Source organism: Elgaria multicarinata, chromosome 11 (assembly GCF_023053635.1).
Source record: "Elgaria multicarinata webbii isolate HBS135686 ecotype San Diego chromosome 11, rElgMul1.1.pri, whole genome shotgun sequence".
NCBI classification, from domain to species: domain Eukaryota; kingdom Metazoa; phylum Chordata; class Lepidosauria; order Squamata; family Anguidae; genus Elgaria; species Elgaria multicarinata.
Genome location: NC_086181.1, coordinates 39,703,488 through 39,727,023, shown reverse-complemented (window position 1 = coordinate 39,727,023; position 23,536 = coordinate 39,703,488). Strand labels below are relative to the sequence as shown.

Here is a 23,536-nt window from a genome sequence, read left to right as displayed (position 1 = left end):
TGTGTGTAAATGTATGTTTAACAAGATCATTTCTAGAAGTTATAACGAAGACCTTGTGGCAATATTTTCTATAGTTCATAGCTTTCTTTGCCATCCAGAATGGAAAGTCATTGCAAATGTGTGTAACATGCTCTCACCCAGAAATATCTTTTCTTTTTTCTTTTTTCAGCTCCCATTTTACTATTTCATATTTTTTTTCTAAACACCCACCCTGAGGGTGGGTCACCTAAAAGCTTGTATGCCACACTGTGAACCCTGATACTAATATAGGTGGTTTTCTTCCTGTCTCTGTGAATAGTTGGTTTGAAGCATTTGCCTTTCCATACCGTTCTTTGATTCAGGGGTTCATAGAATCATAGAATAGCAGAGTTGGAAGGGGCCTATAAGGCCATGCTCAATGCAGAAATCCACCCTAAAGCATCCCTGACAGATGGTTGTCAAGCTGCTTTTTGAATGCCTCTAGTGTGGGAAAGCCCACAACCTCGCTAGGAAACTGGTTCCATTGTCGTACTGCTCTAACAGTCAGGAAGTTTTTCCTAATATCCAGCCGGAATCTGGCTTCCTGTAACTTGAGCCCGTTATTCCGTGTCCTGCACTCTGGGAGGATCGAGAAGAGATCCTGGCCCTCCTCTGTGCGACAACCTTTCAAGTACTTGAAGAGTGCTATTATGTCTCCCATCAATCTTCTCTTCTCCAGGCTAAACATGCCCCGTTCTTTCAGTCTCTCTTCATAGGGCTTTGTTTCCAGACCCCTGGTACTCCTGATTGCCCTCCTCTGAACACGCTCCAGCTTGTCTGCATCCTTCTTGAAGTGTGGAGCCCAGAACTGGACGCAATACTCTAGATGAGGCCTAACCAGGACCAAATAGAGAGGAACCAGTACCTCACGTGATTTGGAAGCTATACTTCTAAATCACATGAGTTACTGGTTACTCTCTTAAAAGGTTGTTTCGGCTGCCTGTGCTGTATAACACAGAAATGGCTACGGTTGGCTAAACTGCGCCTCCGTTTAGTTCAGAGGTATCATACTCCGAATACCAGAGGCTGTGGCATAACGAAAGAGAAGGGTTTGCTTATAGGCTTCTCCGTAGCCTCTGGGTGGCCGTAGTACAGAAACTGGTCTAGATGAAACATTGACCTCGTTCAGCGAACCAGTTTGTATCGTGCCTTCTATTTCCAATGTTTATGCTGTGAGGGCCGTTGCTTATGTCACCAAAAAGACACCAGCCATACAAGAGGGAGTTCTCAGCAGGCTCAGCGGGGAACCCCACAATTTGTAGAAACAATAAAAATCTTGGAGCGGGGGTAACCTAAAAGTCAGGGGAGGTAACCCCCAAAACAGCTGAATGATCAGCTTCGTGGTCATGGAATGGTGACTGTTGCAAGGGTGTGTGTGGAATACCGGTGGCAGGGGAAGAGGGGGGAATGGAATGAAGTGGCTAGAACCCTGGGCAGCACCGTTCTATGCTGCAACATTTTGTTGCACTTGTACACTCGTTTTCATATTAGATATGTTAGACCTAATATTCACTTAAATATCTTCCTGGTGGGAAAGACAACCAGCTGCTATTAAGCATGCTGGCTGAAAGTGGAACCTCCATCTTTAGAGGCACTATATCAGACTGTGGCTGGTTCCCATCCGCCGAGTATAAACAGTCAGGGAGGTTGATCACAAATACTGAAGGGGATAGACCTTTGGTCTAATCCAGCAGGGCTGCTCTTAGGTCTTCATATAAAGTTGTAGCTCACCAGATGTGGTTGGGCTGCAGCTTCCACCAGCCTTAGCCGGTGTAGTCAATGGTGAGGCATGATGGGAGTTGTGGTCCAATGCCATCTGGATGGCCATTAGTTGCCCTCCCCTGATTTAAAAGTTAAAGGTACATGAGAGCCTCTAGCGAATGTACACCCTCCTTCCTCATCTCCAAAGTGAGGTGCTGACGGGTCCCCTATTCTCTCCCCCCCCCCCGCAGGTTGGTACGAGGGCCTCCGCCTAGCTGACGGCAAGAAGGGCTGGTTCCCCTCGCGCTACGTGCAAGAGATCACGAACGAGCACGTGCGTCGGCGCAACCTTCGCGAGCGCTACCGCGTCCTGCAGGCTGCCCGCCAGCTCCAGCTGACGCGCACCAGCCACGTCAAGAGCAAGTACAGTTCGGCCTGAGGGCGCAGAGCCACGGAGTGACCGATGGGGACGCCGGAGATGCCGGCCTGTGCACGCGTTATCTCAATGCTGGACTCAGACCAAGGTCTTCTTCTGGTCTGCCGGGCGCAAGAGAAGCACTGCCACGGGGAGGTGTCGTCGAGGGCGGTGGCAGGAGGCGGCGTTTACCATGTGACGGAAAGCCGCTAGATGGGGATAAAGCGATCATGGTTTTCCACTGTCCAGAGACCACAGCAGCTGTACCGCCATAAGCACGCCACTAGAGGCAGCAGAGGCGGACCTCCGAACATGTCTCCTCCGTCTGCTGTTGCCAGAAGGGGGCGATAGACTGCCGATACCTTCAGCTCCATTGCGCCGTGCATGGAGCTAACTGCTTACCGTTGAGCTACCCTGCCAAGAGCTAGTTCTGACTCCTCCCAGACTGCCCTGCTCGGTTGGGATCTCAGGACCCAAGGGTAACGAGAACTACATTTCTTGCCGAGGGGGAGGAGAGCAGTAGGGTGGGCACTGCCCCCCACACACACCATCTGTCTTGGGGAGGCCAGATCATCCCCCAACTGTGACGCCATTACTAGGCACAGAGTGGTAGTTGAGCCGGGGCTGAAATGTTTTGGCCCCCTCTTCTGGCCAGCGAAGTTCCTTGTTGTCTCCTCCTCCCGCACTCCCAAGGGTTGACTGACACACACAGCAAGCCAATGATCTTCTGCACACAGACGGGCCCTGCCTTTGCCCGTGCCCCTGAGGAACATGGCCCGTAGGCGCTCCATCCAAAGGCCCCGTTCTTGCGTGACCCTTTCTTCTCCCTGAATCGCCTGACCCAGGTGTCTGAAGAGAGCGCCTCCATCCCAAGGTGCCATCTGGAACTGGGGGGGACGTGTGCGCACCTGTTCCTGCTCCACGCAACGAGGGCCACCAGCTGGTTGAGTGTGTGAACCAACCCGGAACCCGGTGCACCACCAAGAACTGGACATTGGCCAAAACCTCGGGGACCCAATGCCGCTTGCGGACTCAAGAGTTTCCTACCCCCAGCTGTAGAGGATGTCTTAAGCGCTGTGTGTGCCTTCTCTTTTCCTACTACGCCTTGTTAGGAACCTAACAGCCAAACGCATTTTGCAAACGGGGCCTGCACTGGAGCTGCACCTAAGCCCCAGCCTAGTGCCATTTCAGCCAGCTTTTCAGAGATCTTCCCCGTTTTCCCTTCCCTGGCGTCGGCTCAGGGCCCTCTCTACCTCAGTGGGTATGCTCCGTTCCAACCAATTCCCTTTCCTCCCCTAAAGCTCTTGCAGGGAATCAGGGGCTACTGCCTCAGTCCAGCTCGCAGGCCTAGAATTGTGCATTTCTTCTCTTCCGGCGCTGGCGTCTGACCCGCTCCCATCCCCGATCTATTTTCTCCCTAAATGCTCGCGATGAATTTGCAACTAGGGAGCCCTCTTCCTCGCCCTGGAAACATGGCCACGGACCAGCTTGTATTTATTAATACGATGTCCTCTTTCGACTCCCACCCTGGAAGAGGAGATTCCTTAACGCTCTGGTAGCATCAGGAGGTGTGGAGGAAAAGGTGTTTAATTTATTCTGTACCATATTTGCCTGCATTGTTGTCTTTATTTTGTTTGGTGTGTGTGCGTGCGTGCGTTTTCTATCACAATTGCTTGTTGTTGTTGTCTTTTTAAATAATGGTGATGAAGATGATGGGGGAACAGACTGTGTGCTTGTGCTGGTTTTTCTGCCTCCAGAGGGTTCCGTGTCTGACTTTTGCCGATGGCCGTTACGCATCACTTTCTGCTGTGACCTGAGCTGCACATCCCTTAAGGTACGAAGGAGCTGTTCAAGCCAGCCAGGCAGTGCCTACTGCACTATTGTGGCTCTCCTGGAGTCTATAGTTTCGAAACTGAAGGCCCCGGAGCACATGAACATGACACTAGTGTAGGCCAAGTATGAATTTTAAAGATTCCTGTGAGCCCAAGGTCCTGTCCAGAGAGACAGGGAGCCGCCTCTTCTAGGTAAGATTCACTGCTCTGGAAGGCTTATACTGAGAGGTGCATCATTTGGCCATCTCATTCCGTGCAGAGGCTGACAGGATCATTCGATCATTCCCACTGCAGAAATGCAGCAGGCTCGATTGCTTTTGGAGGGAGATTGGCAGTTGAGTGTCCCTCTGCATTGCTGGGCCGGTTTCCTTGCAAGTGGGAGACGTGTCCAGAGAAGTGATACAGGGCCGGGGGGAATGAGGTTCCTGTGAGTGTGGGTACCTCATGCACCTTCTCAAAAGGGATGTCTGATTCTCTCTTCTATGCTACACAGGAGGGTTTTTAAAAGCCTTCAGGCTTTCAGAAACATTTTTAGGAGGATTTTCAAAGCCCAACTGCAGTAGGGGAAGGGTGGTGTGTATGTGAGTGTGTATGTGTGAGTGAGAGAGAGAGAGAGAGAATAGGGTCTGGGCAATCACATTGAGGCTAAATGCCGGCTGGTAGTGGCACTTTCGGGTGCCACCCCTGACCTGCTTATCCAGAACCAGTTCAGCCGTCAGCCTAAAAAGGTTCCCCAAACCCTGGCCTGGACCATAATCTCTTCTCCCCTGCTGTTGACAAAAACAAGACAAGTTAAAAATTAAATTTATTTGGTGTGCTGTGGAACAGCAATGCCAATAACTTAATGCAGGCTTTGTACAAGAAGCAACTGACACATCTCCACCCCACCAGCCGGACCAGGCTGAGGGCAAAAAAAAAAGAAAGAAAAGCCCACAGGATTATGGGAGGTTACACAAGGCTCCTTGCCGTCAGTGCCTGCCAGAGCTCACCTGCTGCCCCGTGGGAGTTCTTGGCTCAAGCCCTCCAGCAAATGCGGAGAAACGCCCCCACAATGCATTACCCTGTCCACATACTACCGGAAAGACTCTAATCATACCTCAAGTGGCCCTTTAGGATAATCCTTTCTCCACTGGACTGGGCCAAGGACAGTCAGGGGTGTGTAGCATCTGTTATCTTGATCACAGTGTGTAAAACTCTTTAGGAATGTGAGTGTACAGAGGGCACCCTGGCTGCAGCACAGGCCATTGCTAGGGGAGATAAAAGTTTGGGACTTCCTTCCGGTGTGGTTAGCCTCCAAATCCTATTCTGCCTGCAATTTCGGCCTCATTTGAGCCGACATGAAACGGACAGGCTTCCTCATGGAGCTTGGTAGCACTGGGAGTTGTTAGGATACCTTGGATTAAAACTTGCCTCCTCCCACACTACCAATGTCCCCTTTTCCTCCCATGCGGCTGCCATCTCTGCTGCTTAATTCTCGAAAATGGGGATCGAGATTGCTGCTTGGACAGAATCACTCCCCGTTACATCTTCTGTCATGTAAAGGTGGTGGTGGGTGAAAAAGGTACAGCGCAGTTGTGCAGAAGCGCTCGTTATTTCACAGATGCCACACCTTGAGCCTTGGCCTAGCCCCCACCCCACCCCAAAATAAAATGGTTCTGGGGTCGAACCTGGCTCAAATAAAGGTGAACGGACTGGGCAGCAAAAAGACCTGAGGCAAAAAGTGAGGACAACGGGAGTCGTCCATCGTTCAGTGTTGCTTCCTTTTGAACACGAGATTAAAAAGTTTTAAGAACGGTTGCGCTACCGCTAACGTCACAGAGGCCTGTGGTGGCTGGCGGTTGGCACACTTCATGACTAAGTGGCATTCGCCAGAGAAGAGGGTGCCAAATAGCCTGGGGTCTCAAGGGTAGGCAAGGTTGCGCAAGAGCCCCTTCCTCACCTGCGTGGCCACCTTGTTCATCTGGCCCAGGAGTGGTGGTGGTGGTGGTGTGGTTACAAGAAGCAACAGGTGCCATTGCCTCACTGGCTCTGCTTGTCAAACAAATGGCAGCAGTGTCAAGAAAGAGGATGAGGAGGAGCGACGGCAAACTGACAATGGTATTAAGAAGACAGACGCAGTGAGGAGGGAGGGCGCGCACTGACGGTGTCTTGCCTAAAGGCCGTCAAAAACCTGGAGCCGGTGCTGGTCTCTCTCCCCCCCACACACACACCTCAGGGCAATGTGACCCACATATGACGTGGAGGGTGGTTGCTCTGGCGCTAGTGGTGACCAAAAGTTCAGTCCTGGGCAAGGGCCGTGTCTTATCTGCACCTGGAAGGAAGTCATCCATTTCCCTCCCGTTTTGAAGGCACCAAGGAAGAAGGCAGCAGGATTAAAGGTGGAGACACACACACACCCCTCCCCTCCATCAATCTGTTTTCCACAAGTCTCCAGCTTTCAGTGTGTTGACCGCTGCGGCCCGCTCAGTGCCCCAGGGTCAAGGAAGGGGGGGATGGAGGAGCTGGCGTTAGGGGTCCACGAACGAGACCATGATGTAGCGGGTGCCACGGGTGGTGGGCAAGCCTTCGTGGTAGTGAGTGAGGCGTCCGGGGTGCAACAGGCTCCAGCCTTTGCGGGGAGATTCCACTTTGCAGTTGTAGCGGATAAAGCGGCAGCCACCTCCCTGTTGAGACACACAGAAAGAAAATTTATAGTTTACAAGCATCCTCAGGCAAGGGGCAGTAAGTGGATAAAAGTGTGTTTTCAGCTTTAGTTCAGATTTATTTTAAAATGTATAGCTCCCTCCCCCAACCTGGTGCCCTCCAGATATGTTGCACTGCAACTCCCAGCACCCCAGCCAGCATACTGGGAGTTGTAGTCTAACGCATCTGGAGGGCACCAGGTTGGGGGAGACTGCTATAAAGGGATGGACCCAGATTTAGTCATACTTAAAGATTACACCCATTGAAATCTATGGGGTTTAAGTTAGTCCCGCTTGAGCTAGCAGTGGGACTAACTTAAATCCTATTGATTCTTATGGGTCTTCGCTTAGGTATGACTAAATCTGGATCCATACCTGAATGTAAACAGTAAAATCAGACTCCTAATTCAATGGCCATGGGGAAGAAAGAGAACTCACAATAGCTTACTCCAGACTGACTGAAGTGGAAGTGTTTAGTGACATGGAAGTGCTTTTTTTAAGCTTCCGCCCTCTAGGAAATCTTCTCACACATTAGCTTGTTGGCTGAGGAGCCCCTTGTGTTTCTGTCATGGCACCCTTTCTGAGCTCCAAAGGATTCTGGGAAATGTTTGAGGGTAGACCCAAACATACTTCTACAGAGCATCAGTTGGGCCTAGTAGGCCTCACTTGCTGCCTCACTACAGAGCAGGGGTAGGGTGACCCTATGGAAAGGAGGACAGGGCTTCTGTATCGTTTAACAATCCTATTGAAAAAAGAATTTCAGCAGGGGTCATTGGTTTGCATACAGCACCTGGTGAAATTCCCTCTTCATTGCAACAGTTAAAGCTGCAAGAGCCCTGCCTAGCGTGACCAGATACAAAAGAGGGCAGGGCTCCTGCAGCTTTAACTGTTGCAATGAAGAGGGGATTTCACCAGGTGCTGCATGCATACCAATGACACCTGCTGAAATTCCCTTTTCTGTTTAACCGTTAAAGATACAGGAGCCCTGTCCTCCTTTCCATAGGGTCACCCTATTCTAGTATCACCCCTACTCCTGCCCAGCCTCCATCCCCTCAGCTCCGAAATCATTCCCTCCTTGCCCTGGAGGGAGTGTTCACCTCGTAGTCAATCCCTTTGTGGTTGAGAGCGACGTTGATGGTGAAAGTGGAGGAGTCGTGATGCGGCCGCAGCGAGGGCTGCTCGTCCGGACGGTACCGCACCATGAAGTTCATGATCGCTCGAGCCTAAGAAATAGAAATCCATAAGTGTATGATAAACTGCACACATAAACACACACACACACAACACAAAATAGTGACAATAATTCCACCTGCCAGATACAACATATCCCCCGTACATCCTGACGACTTGTAAACCGCCCAGAGAGCCCTGGCTATGGGAGTGGTACATAAGTGCAATAAATAAATAAATTGCTTAATTGGTGGCTGCAGCAGCCATATTCTAATGGAACCACCCTGAAAGATTCCCACAATGTATCAGGGGTGTTGCTCCAGGGCATTGTGCGGAAATGAAACTGACAGCTGTAATTAACATGCTTTTACATCGCAAGCCAGTAGTTGTGAATTAAGACTTCTCCCCAAGTCAAAAGGTTCTGTAAACTTCATCTCTTTCTCCGCTCTCCGCATCCCCCATTTCTTCCTTATCCTGACCTTCCAATGATCAGCACTTAAGTCATGTAACATGGCTTCCCGTGTCAATTTTATCTTCACAACACCCCTGTGAAGTAGGCTAAGCTGAGAGATGGCAACTGGTTCAAAATCACCCGTTGAGCTTCAGCACGTGATTCCAACCTGGGTTTCCCCATTTCTAGTCTTATCAAGTGGTGCGTCTCCATGGATGTAGCCTTTCAGACTGGCCATGTGCTGTAAATGACTAAGACATTGATTTGGGCAGACAGGCTAGAAAGAACATATTGTAGATAAGCAACTCTTTTTGTACTGTTTCGCAACACTGGCAATGAACATCCTTAAAAATCAAAAGAATCGGTAACATACAAATCTTTTTCGGGTGGTGGGTGCAACAGAATGTACCCGCCCTTTACCTATGGGTATGTACTTAATTCTGAGCCCACTCGGGGGTCTCACTGTGACCAACTTCTCTGATGCCCTGGTTGTGATGCTTCTCTAGGCAGGCTGTTGCTTCCCCACACCTTGGGAACTGGTACCTTGGTGTAGTACAGCATAAGAAGAGTGATAACACTCAAACCACAAAGTCATCAAAACAACTTACATAGATGAATAATTCAGAAACTTTACAAATGTACAAAGAACAGGCACATCAACAATATTTATAGGATGTCCACACTAACATTCACAACAAAGCCTGCAATATCAACATCTAATATACATATAGTGAACTATTCACATGAAGCGTCTTTTATATAAACAGTAGTCCGGTACTAATTGCTGTTTCGAAGATTCTTCCTCAGTATGACGCGTCATACTGTATGACGTGTCATTCCTCAGCGTCATACTGAGGAAGAATCTTCGAAACAGCAATTAGTACTGGACTACTGTTTATATAGAAGACGCTTCATGTGAATAGTTCACTATATGTATATTAGATGTTGATATTGCAGGCTTTGTTGTGAATGTTAGTGTGGACATCCTATAAATATTGTTGATGTGCCTGTTCTTTGTACATTTGTAAAGTTTCTGAATTATTCATCTATGTAAGTTGTTTTGATGACTTTGTGGTTTGAGTGTTGTTGTTTCCAAACCACAGCCTTCTATTTTCTTTACCTTGGTGTAGTAGCCAGGATAGAGCTTCTCTGTGACAGGTGCGATGTAGTCCCGCAGGAACTGCAGCCACTCCTTCTCGAAACCAATTTGGTTCATGTGTATATCAACGGTAGGGACGTTCTCGTAACCTCCAACCAGCCGGGTATCCTAGAGGAGACAGAATTGTTGAGATGGAGGACATCCTGAGACCAGCCAGCCCCCACCAGTCACAGGATGCCCCAAATAAAGGGGGAGGGGAAACAAAACACCTCCAGACAACTTGGAAACGACACCTCATCAGGAGAAAGGTGTTTTATGGCATTTGTCCATCAGTATGGAATTTTGATGCTCCAATGTGACGAAACTGTCAAACCAATCATCCAGGAGTATCTCTTTTTAGAGCTCTTGATACTAGTCTCTGGCTATGAGGAATCTCCCACCCGTAAATCAACAGTGCCAGCTGTTGTCAGTAGGCTTAGGTAGGCTTGTTCTCATTTAGAAGTACATAAAATGGCAGAATTGTTATCTAGGAATTCAGAAGATTAACTGTGCTCGCTTAGCTGTAGTCGTAGTTCATAACCACAGTCACTCTAGGGCATCTCTGTCTCCACTCACTGCAAGTCATTGCAACATCTCTTATCAGAAATGATTTCCTGCACTTAACAGGGGGCCGGACTAGATGGCCTCAAGGGTCCCTTCCAACTGTAAAACTCTATGAAATCCTGCTGATTGCAGAACTTCCCCCTTTTGTCGTACAAATCCCATCAGCCAAAGACCGTGGAGCAGAGGTGTGGAACGTTTTTGGCTTGAGGGCCTCATGGCATTTGTCCTGGGGCTGCGTATCAGGGGTGGGGGGGGGACCCCTGCAAAAAAAGGGGCAGAGTCAAAGCTAATGTGGGCAGTAACACCCTTCACACACACACACACACACACACACACACACACACACACACTTCTCCCCCTCCCATGCAGTATTAGAATGTAAGCCTATGCGGCAGGGTCTCGCTATTTACTGTTTTACTCTGTACAGCACCATGTACATTGATGGTGCTATATAAATAAATAAATTAATTAATAATAATAATAATAATAATAATAATAATAATAATAATAATAATAATTAGGCTTCTGCACCAATGGGAGCCTTTAAAGCCTCATTGCTGTGCGGAGAGCGGTATTGGGCGTTGGGCTCACAGTGCATGGGGAAGGAGAATTAACCCTTCTCCCCCCAGCTACAACCTCCCCAAATCGCTTCCCCCAAAGTGCAATTAGCCTTGAAAATGTCCCCCTTTGGTGCCGCTGGGGGATGGAAGCCACAGGTATGTTAAGGAGGCCTTGCTAGCCATTAATCCACCCCCTCCATAGATCCAAATTCCCAACCACATCAGTGCCACCAGCAAGAAGAGTTTTGGCCCTGTGAAATTAGCAACAGACACCCAGAAAAGATGGGGGGAATTCAGGGCAGCCTTCACCCCAAATTTGAAGTTGCAGGTTCTCACTGAGCTATGGTCCCTCTTGCCAGTCCCGAACAAAGGGAAAACAGGAGAGAGAGGTTGTTACGGGGCAAGTGGTCTCATTGTACTCTGGGTGTGGGGGTATGACCCTTCCCACCAACCAGGACAGAGCCCATAACTGCCACCAGCTTTTAGACTCAGCGCCTTCATTTTGGAAATATCCACACTGAAGGGCAGGCGGAAGCAATCGTGCGGGGCTCCTACCTCGTGCTTTCCCCCGGACCACTCGCCGAAACTTTCTGCCAATTCCACCAGCTCGTCGCACATCTGGTCAGTGAATACTGGGAACCAGTAAACGTCAGGGCAGGGCTGTGAAGGGGGAGACGGGATGGTCAGAGAGGAAAGATCAAGGCAGAGGAAAGAGAGAACTCTGCGAGGCAATGAGATCCCAAGAGAGGGATGGTTACCTGCTCGTAATATTCCCCCTCGAGTACTCGCGAGAAGTTCTCGTGGATGTATTTTTCCTGCCAGTCCTAAACAAGGGTACAGACATTAAGGGTTATCCAGGATACCCGGAGAGTTCATGCTGGATTTTATGTTACTATGAGGAACAAGTTTCTAGACCTCAATACTTAAAAAAAAAAAAAAAAAAAAGTGCAGGGAAAACGACCCAAGGGCACCATATATAGTAAATAAATCATTTATAAATACAAGAGGTGTAAGATGGTGTCCTCAGGAAGGAAGAGAGAGGGGCTGTCCTGCCCAGTTTTTGCCTCTACGAAAAACAGTAGAGTTTGAAAAGGCCCACCTTCTGCCAACTTTGTAGCAGATTCTGAATGCACATGATTGCACGAAAGAGAATGCAACTATCAAGTTAAAACAAAAGTCCAGTGCTGTGCATCAGAGATGGGGGAAGGGACAGGCCCATGGCATTATCTGTCAGTTCCCCACTCCCACTTTTTAATTGGCACTTTGGTCCAATTAGTACCAGGTAGCTCAGTCAGAGAGCACTCTTTTTAATTTCTCATAATACTCCAACATAGTATCACGACTCGAGGGCACTTCAGGAGAATGAAAACACAACTCCCAACGGGGTTCTGGGAGCCATTTTTAAAAAATTCCCACAATGTCCTGGAGCAAAAGGCATTGTGGGAAATTTTAATGGCAGCTCCATCAGACTGAGGCTGTTAGTGCTGCCACTGCCAAGTAAGCTTGAAGCACTAGGAATGCCAAAAGATGAGGGCTCTCACATCTGATAGTAGGTGTGTCTGTTGGGGGGTCACATCTCGTGTATCCTAGGATTGTCACAGGATTGTAATTGGACAGTTACTCACCAGGGGATTCTCAGAGATCTGCCAGAGGTCAGGATATAGGTGGGATGTGTTGTATCTGGCAGTGGAAAGGAGGTGCCCAAATTCATCCCGGTTACTGATGTGAAGGAAGATGCCCTGAAACAAAAGAGATGCCCAAATTTGAGTTGGAAGAGGGAGAAAAACCTCACACAGGCCGACATCCCAAAAGCCACATAATGTGGGAGGTCCCCAGAAGTACTTCCCAGCAAATAAATAAACAAACCAACAAATTAATTTCCCACTGGTTTAAGGCATAGCTGTAAGTATTCTACTAGAGCATAGAATTTTGTGATTTGGTGAATTCTAGAGAAATTCTACGGTTTTTTTTTTTTAATGTTCTAGCCCTTAAGGTGGGGACAGCAGATTTGAAAGTATGTATCTCGCGGTGTGTGTGTTAAACTGCTGATGAAAACTCTTGAAGCGCCTGTTCAGATGACACGCTAAGCCATGGTTAGGCCATTAACCCTTTTGCAGCAAATGGTTAGTAAGCATGTTTAAAACATGGTTACGTAGCCACCATAGTTCGGAATGGTTCACACGACACATTAAGCCATCACGTTTAGCTCAAAATGCTTCACCACCGTGCTTTAGCATGTTGTCTGAACAGGTTCAAAGTGAGGCAGGGCCTCTTGGGATTTTTGGACCTTCCCTAACTACCAGAAGTAGAATAACGTTATGTAAATATAGGCAAATGTGCTCAGTTTACAGAATCTGCGGATGGTTCAGAATGCAGCATTTTATCGTAGAGTTCACACAGGTCTGGATTAATGGGGGCTCCTAAGGAGGAGACACGTCTCACCTTCATCCGCACGCTCTTGGAAAAGGCCATATCCGGGTCTATGTTGTCCAAGGTGAAGACACTGCGTTGAGGCAGCTCACGGCGCAAGGTCTCCCCTCGCAGCAAGTAGGCTTGAGAGATGTAGGGGACGTTCCACACCCCGCTACGGTGGGGAAAAGGGATTAGGAAAAACCCTCGAAAACAAGGGAGTCTGTAGCCAAACCTTCTCCCGGCCCGCCACCTACACCCACCGCCACTCACATTCTCTTGCCCTGGACCAACTCCACATAGTCCTCTGAGCGGGCGTAGTATTCTTCGGGGCTCAGTGCTCCCCAAAAGTTGGACCAAAGCTTGCCGTGCCGGGACATCATGGGAGCAATCACCTTCCTGAATTGTGGAGGCGTGTGTGGGGATGGGGGAAGAAGGGGAGGAAACGCAAAACATAAATCAGAGCGGAGACATAGGCTGCATTCGGACAACGCTTTAGTCAATGGTGGGGGCAGCAGTCAACTCACAGTTGGGGTTTTTTGTGGTCACTCCCTGCACAACATGTTCCTACACAACTGTGGGTTGCTGGGGCTGTCAACCCGGCATTTGACTGACACAGACCCCGCCCCTTTCCCTGCCCTCCCTCCTCCCTCAGCCCTCCTGGTGCTATCCCAGCAGCCTCTGCGAGTTGTGCCAGCTGTAATAGAGCAGCAGGTGCGGTTTTGGCCACTCTTGCCCGGGAACTCTGTAGCCAGCCGAGCTAGTCCACTCAACCCTGCAAAATAGTCCACTGGCTCAGCACGGACAACACAATAACCTCCGGTTGTGAGACTAGTCAACTCTGCAGCCGGTTGTGTTTCTCCAGAGCTTTTCTTTGAGGACAACGTCAACCGTGGGGTGGTTTTTGCCCGACAGACGACACAAATACCAACCGTTGACCATTCCACTGACAGATGACTACTAAAACCACTGGTGGTTATTGTGTTGTCTGAACTGAGCCAAAAAGGTTAGGTCAGGAGGGAGGCATGATCGCAAGCTGATTTGCAGCTCTGGAGAAGGGTGGGGAGGAAGGGACAGCGACTCACTTGTTCTCTTGGATAAGTATCTGCAGGATCTCTGGGTTCGACACAACCGCGTCGGCATCTAGGCTAAAATAGAAGTCGCAGGCGGGGTTCTGCCGGCACAGGTCCCTGTTGCAAGGAACGGCATGTTGTGAGAACCTCGGTCAAAACATTCTTGCGGTGCTTCCAAACCCTCTGCCGCCCGTTCCCTTCATTCCCGCAAGTCAAACCCAACACCTTCCCGCCCTGTTTTTGCGGACCTGGAAACGGCCTCCTGGGACAGAATCTGCTAATTTTTAAATCAGCCTTCCCTGATCTGGATGTGTTGGACTACAACCCCCAGCATCCCCTGGCCATGCTGCGGGAGGAGCCAAAGAGCAGTCAGCACCAAATGTGATTGTTACCATTTTAAGCCTACTCAGCAGTAAGAAGGGCTGAATCACTCAGCAGCACTTTCAAATGCCCTCCCGATTATCAAGCCTCTGCCTGATTACTCCCAAGTAAGCAGGCTTCCTGCCTACAAAATGCACACGGTTCTGTGCGACAGGCCACCTCACCTGCCTATAAAATGCACAGCTCAACATTTTTTGGACAGCTCGATTCTTTGTAGGTATTTAAAGGTTAATTGTGTGTAAATATCCTCTTGTCACCTTCAGTGGTAGAAGGTATCAGCAAAAGAAGCAGGCTGCCAAAGGAGAATCCCCTGGGGCATTTGGCTCACGGACCAGAAATTCCCCATCCTTGTTCTAGGTGCTTGCCACAAGTCAAGATTTGAATAGGGAAATTCCTGCCCCACAGCTCATTCTCTTAACAGCTGTGCTAAGCTAGCTCTCTGTAATAACAAGGAAGCCTGCACCAATTGAATATCTGCTTGTCATGCATCAATTATGGAACCATCTCCTAGGGTGATCCTGAATCTTTAACAGTTGTATTGAAAAGGAAATTTCAGCAGGTGTCATTTGTATATATGGGGAACCTGATGCAATTTCCCCTTCATCACAACAGTTAAACCTGCAGGTGCCCTGTCCTCTTTTAAATCTGGTCACTCTAGTATAGCTCCTGCAGCTTTAACTGCTGTGATGAAGAGGGAATTTCACCAGGTTCCCTATATATACAAATGACACCTGCTGAAATTCCCTTTTCAATACAACTGTTAAAGATACAGGAGCCCTGTCCTCCTTTTCATATGGTCACCCTACTCACACAACATGTTCAAACTCCACCATTTCATATGGTCACCCTAGATCTCCCCAATCAGGCCCGCCTGGCGCCAACATTGTTATCTTTTCGGTGCCAGGTCAACACTTCTTTTCTCCCAGGCACTTAACAGCATCTGTGGAGTTTTAACTGACTCCAGAACTAGCTTTGGCCTGGCTGAGGGTTTAAAAACTGTTTCAAATGTTAGCTGTTTTTATGGTTTTAAATTTTGTATATTGATTTTTAATGGTCGGTCTTTTAATCTTTGTGAACTGCCCAGAGAGCTTCAGCTATGGCGCAGTATGTAAATGTAAATAATAATAATAATAATAATAATAATAATAATAATAATAATAATAATAGGAGCCCTTTTCCGTTGGCTGAGAAAATGATGCCACTGCTGTGGCCAATTAGGCTCCAGGTTTCTTCTCTCCCCCCCCCCCCCCCAGCGTTGCTTCTCATTTATTTCCCTCTCCACCAAATTGTTCCACACTCACATGGCCATATCTCTCGCCTCGCCCTCGCTCATCTCCTCCTCCGGGCCCACGAGTTTGATGGCGTCGAAGGCCTCACGCAGCTGCTCCCACTCGGATTGGATATGGGGCTCATGAAACACCACCTGGCAAAACAGCAAGGTGCATTAGTCTCCCTGAGAAGGCAGGGAGGCTCTCCTGGGGGTGGCCAGATTCCAACATGGGACCAGACCCCTGGGCCTTTAACAAGGGGTTGCGCGGGAGAGCGATGTGCCCCGGAAGAGCCGGGTTTAAATCTCACCCGCTGGTGCTGAACATTTGTGGTGTGTATGGGGATAGGTACATACGTAGATAAGGAGAGCCAGTGTGGTGTAGTGGTTAAGAGTGTCGGACTGGGAGTCAGGAGATCCAGGTTCTAGTCCCCACTCGGCCATGGAAACCCACTGGGTGACTTTGGGCCAATCACAGATTCGCAGCCTAACCTACCTCACAGGGTTGTTGTTGTTGTGAGGATAAAAAATGGGAGGATTATGTATGCCGCCTTGAGTTCCTTGCAAGAGGAAAAATGGTGGGGTATAAAATGTAATAATAAATACAATAAATAGAGGTGGGCAGTGCTTGAATTATGGACGGAGGTGTAAGTAAGGGGGTTAATGAAGCCTTGCCTCTGACTCCCCTCAGTATTAGCTAAATCACGGGCCCTGCAGCCTTCTTTCTAAAAACAGCTGCTATGGGAGCCATCACCAAATCTAAAGGGCCCCAACCCGCCCTCTGGCTTGCCTACGATTCAGAAAATCTTTCTATCATGTGATTCCTTACCACTGCTTTTAAGAGGTCTGTGTTTTGCAATTTTAAAAAATGCTTTAATCTGCTCAGTCTTTTTTTTTAAATAATCCTGTTTTTAATCATTTGCTGACCAAGTGTTTGTTGTTCTTTTACTTTGTCGTCACACATTTTTATAAAAAGGGGCTGTATAGGTCACTCAAGTACCAGGAGAGGGAATCCTTTGGGGTATCCCAGTTATTGACTGAGAACGTGTCTAGTTCAGGGCCAGAGAATTTTGTGTTTCCTTTCCAAGAAGCACCAGGAGAAAAGAAATTTTGGTACCCACCTATCCCATAGCAGGATCTAGGACAAAATTCTGGCCCCATAGCAGGATCTAGGCCAAAATTCCATGTTCCCCAAATATAATTAGGGATTATCAATGCAAAGTATCCATCCTTTAGGGAAGCTTCCCCCAAATTGGTGCTCTCCAGAATGTGTTGGATTACAATTCCCAACGTTTCCAGCCAACGGGATGGGGTCGTGCTGTCTGGGGATAATGGGACTTGTGGTCTGATACATCCCGGAGGGCGGCGGCGTTGGGGGAGGCTGATTTAGGGGGCGTAACTCACGCGGTTGTGGATGAAGAGGTCGAGATGAGAGTAAGGGTAATCCAAGGTCAGGAGACGGCGGAGAAACTGAGGCAGAAAGGGAGTGGGCTGCTCAATGAAGACCCCCAGCAGCACGCGTGGATAGGATGTTTCCTGCAGAAGGAGAGGACACAGGAAAGGTAAGCGTACCCTCTCCCAAAAACCTTCCACATGGGGCAGTGGAGGCTGGTGGCTTTGATACCAGTGGGGTGGTGAATCCGCTCCAGGTTTCAGAAATCTACCTTGGATCGGTCCTTTAGAGTTCTGACTGAAACCCAGAGCATATTCACTGCTCCACTGATGTCAGAGCCACCAGCCTCCGCTGTATGCCCCCTCCCCCAAGTCTACCCAAGACACATTCTCACCCCAATTCCAGGGGTGTTGAAGCTCTTTCATGCGGAGGATAAAATTCCATTTCCGAGAAGCTCTTGTGGGCTGCGGCCAGGACCAAAGGCAAAAGGGGGTGAAGCCCAAAATACCCCAAATACCAGCATTGTGTAGCTTGAAGCAGTTAGTGCCACTAACTCTATGCCTTAGGAGAGGCGTTTCAACCTCTTGAATGGGGGGGAAAACTGCACAAAAGTTGGGAAGCCATGATTGGGGAAAATGGGGGGACAGCATTCTGGGGGACCTCCAAGGGCCAGATTGGGACCCCAGGAGGAGGAGGGTTCCCCGTCGGTTCTGCACCTCTGCTCAAAACCTTCCCACATCTCCAACTTCACGACTGACATTTCCCAACTCACCGGCAGCTCCGAGAGATCCAGGACACCATCATCGCACACTTCACAGCCCCCCTCGTACGTCCAGGCATTGGGGATGTAATTCCCCAGGTAGTTCAGCTGCAACTACAGGGAGGGAAGATGGACGGAAGAAACGCAGGTCTTTAAGATGAAAAGGAGGATGGTGCCCCCCAAATGACCCCCATGGAGCCAGTTTCTTCTCCATGGCTCTTGCCATCATGAGGCCTGTCAACTTTACTTTTTAAAAGCAAAGAACCAACTTTGGAGTGTGCACATTTTGTCAGGTTATCAGAAAATAGCAAAGAGCACCTTTTATCAGCTTAGGCTGATATACCAACTACACCCTTATCGGGACAGAGATAGCCTAGCTACAGTTATCCATGCTCTGATAACCTCTCGTTTGGATTATTGCAATGCGTTATACGTGGGGCTGCCTTTGAAAATGGTCTAGAAACTTCAGCTGGTACAAAACAGGGCAGCCCGCCTACTAACAGGGACTGGCCAGCGAGATCATATCATGCCAGTCCTTCTACAACTTCATTGGCTGCCAGTCCAGGTCCGGGCCCGATTCAAAGTGCTGGTATTAACATTTAAAGCCCTAAATGGTTTGGGGCCAGGTTATTTGAAGGAACGCCTCCTCCCATATGTACCTGCCTGGACTTTAAGATCATCCAAAGGGGTCCTTCTCCGTGAGCCCCTGCCAAAGGAAGTGAGGCAGGTGGCTACTAGGAGGAGGGCTTTCTCCGCTGTGGCACCCCGGTTGTGGAACGAGCTCCCCAGAGAGGTTTGCTTGGTGCCTACATTGTTTTCCTTCCATCGCCAGCTGAAGACCTTTTTATTTTCTCAGTATTTTAACACCTAATTTAACTTAAATTTAAACTTTGCTGTTTTAATCTGATATTTTAACCTATATCAATTTTTGCTGGGTGTTTTTATCCTGGTTGTGCTTTTTATATTGTATTTTGTATTTTTAAATTGTTGGTTGATTTTATGCTCTTCATGGTTTTAATTTTTGTGAACCGCTCAGAGAGATTCGGCTATTGGATGGTATAAAAATGTAATAAATAAAAATACAGTCGCCTGATTTTGCTATTAAGTCCCAGGATGAACTCAAACTCAACATCATTATTTATTTGAACTGATATTCTACATTTCGTCCATCAAGGTAACTCCAAGCCCATGTATGCGGGGTTTCCAAGTGGTCTCCCCTCCAGGTTGTGACCAAATCTGTCCCTGCTTAGCTTCGTCAAGCTGGCTGCATCACAGGACTTCCAGCCAGGATTATCAAGATCAGTGGCATGGAGCCGATTGGTGGGAGATTCAAGACAGATAAAAGGAAGAATGGCGCATAGTTAAACTATGGAATTCGCTATCACAGGACGTAGTGATGGCCACCAATTGGGATGGCTTTCAAAGGGGGTTGGATGAATTCCTGGAGGAGAAGGCAACCAATGGCTACTTGCCCTGATGGCTATGTGCTACCTCCAGCATCAGAAGCAGTAACCCTATATACACTAGTAGTTGGGGAACATGGGTGAGAGGATGCTATTGCACCATGTCCTGCTTGTGGGTCCTTTGTTGGTTACTGTGTGAACAGAGTGCTGCACCCTTGGTGTGATCCAGCAAGGCTCTTCTTACATTCTTATAAGAGGCGATGGAGCCATTCAAATATATTGTAGGAGAGGAAGAGTTTACCTTGGTGGGCCCATTGCCATGGATGACAACCGGAAGGGTGTCGTAAGCGACGTTCCGGGCGCGCACTCGGGTCTGTTCGAATTTCAGAACGACCTCCTCTGTTAAACAAGGAGCAGTCAGTACGGGGGAAATAAATGGATCCAATGCCCTCATTCCTACTGACCCCCAAAACATGGGGCACACTGCCAATGGCACCCTACAGCTTTATGATTCTACTAAGGAGACATTTACCAAATGGCTGGATTTGTAATCTGAAACGTGTCCCACTCTTTTGAGTTTGGGTCTTCAAAGGCAAAAATTAGGGAAACCCATTGGCTTACTGCCTTGAAAGTCTCTGATGAAAAGGTTTTACTGAACTGCTTTTAATAAAATAAATATTGCTGCTGTCACAATGGCCTTCAACTCTGCACCAAGAGAGCTTTTTCTGTAATGCTGTTTCTCTAGGTGGGGATTGATGAACTGTGGAGACTTGTGTTCCACGTGAAGAGGGTGTCCTCAAACATAGTCTAATTACTTCCCATCATCAGCTTTCTGACTTTCCTCCCCATGCCACGGATGCATTTGCTCACAGTAATCTGAAATGCTGTTAAGGAAAGCACCAATCACTCACCAATGGCACCATTAAGGTTCTGGAAGATCCTCGACTTGTGATCCAGAGTGATCCCATGTTTCTCCTGTGGGGACAACAAGGAGGAGCTAAGAACAGAAACCTTCCCTTAAAAAGCAAACCATCCCATTCTAATACAATCTAGCAGAGAAACAGCTTTACACATCATATACCTAAATGAACCCAGTTTGAATTTTTCAAGCAAAGATTACATTCCTGGATGCCACTCCAGATCTTTCTCCAGATTAGGGGCTCCTTCAAAGGTGGAAAGGAAGAACCTGACTCTTGCAGTCCAGCAACACCTTCTGCTTATACCTTGGCACGCTTTGCGCTGAGTGCTATAGCAAGGTAGGCTCCATATCCTGAGGTTTGAGCCAGAAAGCAGTAGACATGTAGAATTCTCAACGTGCCTCTACATTAAGGAAAACCATGTTGTTAATGAGGGGCTTTTGTGCTTTCTGGTTCTATAGCATGATTGTTATGGGCTGCATTACATAGGAGGAGAGGGGCAACAAGGGGTTTGAATTGAATACTTCCCCTTCATTCAGTTCTATTGAAACAGCACCATCTAGTGGTGAAAGATGCTGTTGTTTTCACAATATTACCACTTTAAATGTGGTTCTTTTTAACCCAGAGTTTCTACAAGATTCCACAGTAGGCATCCTGGTTGTTGACGCCATCATGAAATAGACCCGAAAACTTCCATATTTGGCCAATCACGAGTGTGCAATAAATCACTCATTTAGAGGAGCTCTCAGACTTTTGTAATAGCCAGGTTATGTGGGATTACATGTGTTTCAAGTGTCAGCTTTCTATGTCCTAAGAATCTTAATGCCTTCATCAGTCAGGGAGGCCCAAGTATCTTAATACAGGTAGCAGGAATTACTCTGAAGGCAAAGGGTAGGGGAAGCAGAGATTCACCCTGCTCCTCTCTCACTGCACTCACCTGCAAGGCAGGATCCAAATAGACGCGTGTATAGAAGAGCTGGTCATCGTCATCGTCCTTGTACTTCCATAGCTGCACAACGCGATGGATGGTGGCAGCGTAGCCAATGAACCCTGGGAGACAGAGAGGCCATTTTGGTACTTTGGAGCATGTGTTATTCAAGCCTACACTTAGAATCATAGAATAGTAGAGTTGGAAGGGGCCTACAAGGCCATCAAGTCCAACCCTCTGCTCAATGTAGGAATCTACCCTAAAGCATCCCTGACAGATGGTTGTCCAGCTACCTCTTGAATGCCTCTTGTGTGGGAGAGCCCACAACCTCCCTAGGGAACTGGTTCCATTGTCGTACTGCTCTAACAGTCAGGAAGTTTTTCCTGATGTCCAGCCAGAATCTGACTTCCTGTAACTTCAGCCCGTTATTCTGTGTCCTGCACTCTGGGGTGATCGAGAAGAGATCCTGGCTCTCCTCTGTGTGGCAACCTTTTAAGTCTTTGAAGAGGGCTATCATGTCTCCCCTCAATCTTCTCTTCTCCCGGCTAAACGTGCCCAGTTGTTTCAGTCTCTCTTCATAGGGCTTTGTTTCCAGACCCCTGATCATCCTGGTTGTCCTTCTCTGAACATGCTCCAGCTTGTCTGCATCCTTCTTGAATTGTGGAGCCCAGAACTGGACGCAATACTCTAGATGAGGCCTAACTAGGGCCGAATAGAGAGGAACCGTACCTCATGCGATTTGGAAGCTATACTTCTATTAATGCAGCCCAAAATAGCATTTGCTTTTCTTGCAGCCATATCACACTGTTGGCTCATATTCAGCTTGTGATCTACAACAACTCCAAGATCCTTCTTGTTTGTAGTATTGCTGAGCCAAGTATTCCCCCATCTTGTAACTGTGCATTTGGTTTCTATTTCCTAGATGTAGAACTTGGCATTTATCCCTATTAAATTTCATTCTGTTGTTTTCAGACCAGCACTCCAGCCTATCAAGATCACTTTGTTGTAGTCTTGAGGGCTAGGAACTTGTTGTTCTTAATTAACAAAAGCAGAAATTCATAGGATGCCAAACTCTACACAGTTCTGTATTTGGATGCCAAACTTGCCGATGGAATGGGACAGCCTTGAAACAAATGGGCACTTCGCCTGTTAAAAATATACTCTCGCTCACTGCTCACCTGAACTACAATCCCTGGGTATCTCCAGATGGGAATTAGTAGTAGCATCTGGGCCAAAGTGGAAAGAACAGTTGCTGAAGGGTGCGATGGTGGGGCATGACCTTCTCTACCTAAACTCCCATTTACAGGGCTATCTGTATTCTCCAGATTGGCTGGCTTGCTGTGGAAACCCATAATCCGGCATCTGGTATGAACTCTTTGGCACCTGGAGAATTTCAGCTTTCATTCTTTCAAAACACACACGTTTCTAGTCCATATGTTTCACATATAAACTTGAACACACACGATGGCATCTCAGCCAGAAAGACAGCCCCACCAGTACTTCTCATGTGCAAAGGGTATGTCTTTGGCGCCCCACAAAATTCTCATTCCTCTGCCCCAACAGCTCCTTACGCTCCACTTATCTATTTTTGCTAAAAAAAAATAAAGAAAGAAACTTGTATATCATTTGGAAACCCGCCATGTGGCATAAAAGCTATGCAAACCCTTTGTGCATATTTGAGTCATGCATTCCAGCTGCAGGATCTGAGTCTTCCCCGGCACAGAATTTGGGTTGCTTCCTCAAAATCCTCCCTCCCTTTGACCAAGTGAGACTTTTACCTCCAGAATTCAGGAACCGCTTCCCCACGGACACTGGCGGGTACTTCTCAGCCAGTGACCACTCCGGCCAGCAGAAGCTTTCTGCCGAGAAGACCAATTTGCTCTTGAACCGCAGGAATTTCCAGAGAAGTTCAGTGGGGCTTCCGGCTAGAATCACATCATAGCTGGGGAGTGAACAAGAAGGCAGATTCTAGGTGGGTGTGCTTGAAAGAACGTTTCATCTCAATTGGTCACGGGCCTTTGGTGGACAATTCACCTCCTTTATTGTGGAGCTGAGACCCACATTCAATCCATGGACATCTTTGGTGATAGAAGAGCCCCCTGTCCTTTTCAGCAGCCCCCTTTCAGCAGCAAATTCAGCTGCAGCATGGGGTGCAGCCCCCAGTGGGGAAAGCTGCCCCCCAAAGTCCAGGAAGTTGGTCACCTCTGGATTAGGGGATGTCATTCATATTTATACAACATTCATATTTAGATAGCACCATCAGTTTACAAATGATGTGATTTCTCCAAGGAGCTGTGTGTGTTAGTGTGTAGGATGAAGCCATTTTATCAGCACGACCACCCTGCGAAGTAGGTTAGGCTGAAAGCAAATGATTGCCCGAGGCCGTCCATTGAGCTTCAAGGCTGAGTTTGTGAGTGAGGAAATTTTAATCCAGATCTTTTTAATTAATTAATAATAATATTTATATACTGCTTA

General features: G+C 48.0%; 2 protein-coding genes across 2 annotated transcripts in view; one reads left to right on the top strand and one right to left on the bottom strand.

The window, feature by feature from the left end:
- Window positions 1-3,855, top strand: part of ARHGEF15 (Rho guanine nucleotide exchange factor 15) — a 50,907-nt gene extending 47,052 nt beyond the window's left edge. The window contains exon 16 of the mRNA XM_063137093.1: window positions 1,971-3,855. Coding sequence (XP_062993163.1) covers window positions 1,971-2,158 — 188 coding nt within the window. The 3' untranslated portion in view covers window positions 2,159-3,855. The remainder of the gene's footprint in view (window positions 1-1,970) is intronic.
- Window positions 3,856-4,758: 903 nt separating this feature from the next.
- Window positions 4,759-23,536, bottom strand: part of PLOD3 (procollagen-lysine,2-oxoglutarate 5-dioxygenase 3) — a 34,844-nt gene continuing 16,066 nt past the window's right edge. The window contains exons 4-19 of the mRNA XM_063137381.1: window positions 22,840-23,003; window positions 21,071-21,183; window positions 20,128-20,191; window positions 19,518-19,615; window positions 17,826-17,927; window positions 17,065-17,196; window positions 15,695-15,816; window positions 14,025-14,129; window positions 13,213-13,338; window positions 12,973-13,114; window positions 12,156-12,269; window positions 11,289-11,354; window positions 11,086-11,190; window positions 9,389-9,535; window positions 7,745-7,870; window positions 4,759-6,629 (exon numbers count right to left, since the gene is read on the bottom strand). Coding sequence (XP_062993451.1) covers window positions 6,474-6,629; window positions 7,745-7,870; window positions 9,389-9,535; window positions 11,086-11,190; window positions 11,289-11,354; window positions 12,156-12,269; window positions 12,973-13,114; window positions 13,213-13,338; window positions 14,025-14,129; window positions 15,695-15,816; window positions 17,065-17,196; window positions 17,826-17,927; window positions 19,518-19,615; window positions 20,128-20,191; window positions 21,071-21,183; window positions 22,840-23,003 — 1,882 coding nt within the window. The 3' untranslated portion in view covers window positions 4,759-6,473. The remainder of the gene's footprint in view (window positions 6,630-7,744; window positions 7,871-9,388; window positions 9,536-11,085; window positions 11,191-11,288; window positions 11,355-12,155; window positions 12,270-12,972; window positions 13,115-13,212; window positions 13,339-14,024; window positions 14,130-15,694; window positions 15,817-17,064; window positions 17,197-17,825; window positions 17,928-19,517; window positions 19,616-20,127; window positions 20,192-21,070; window positions 21,184-22,839; window positions 23,004-23,536) is intronic.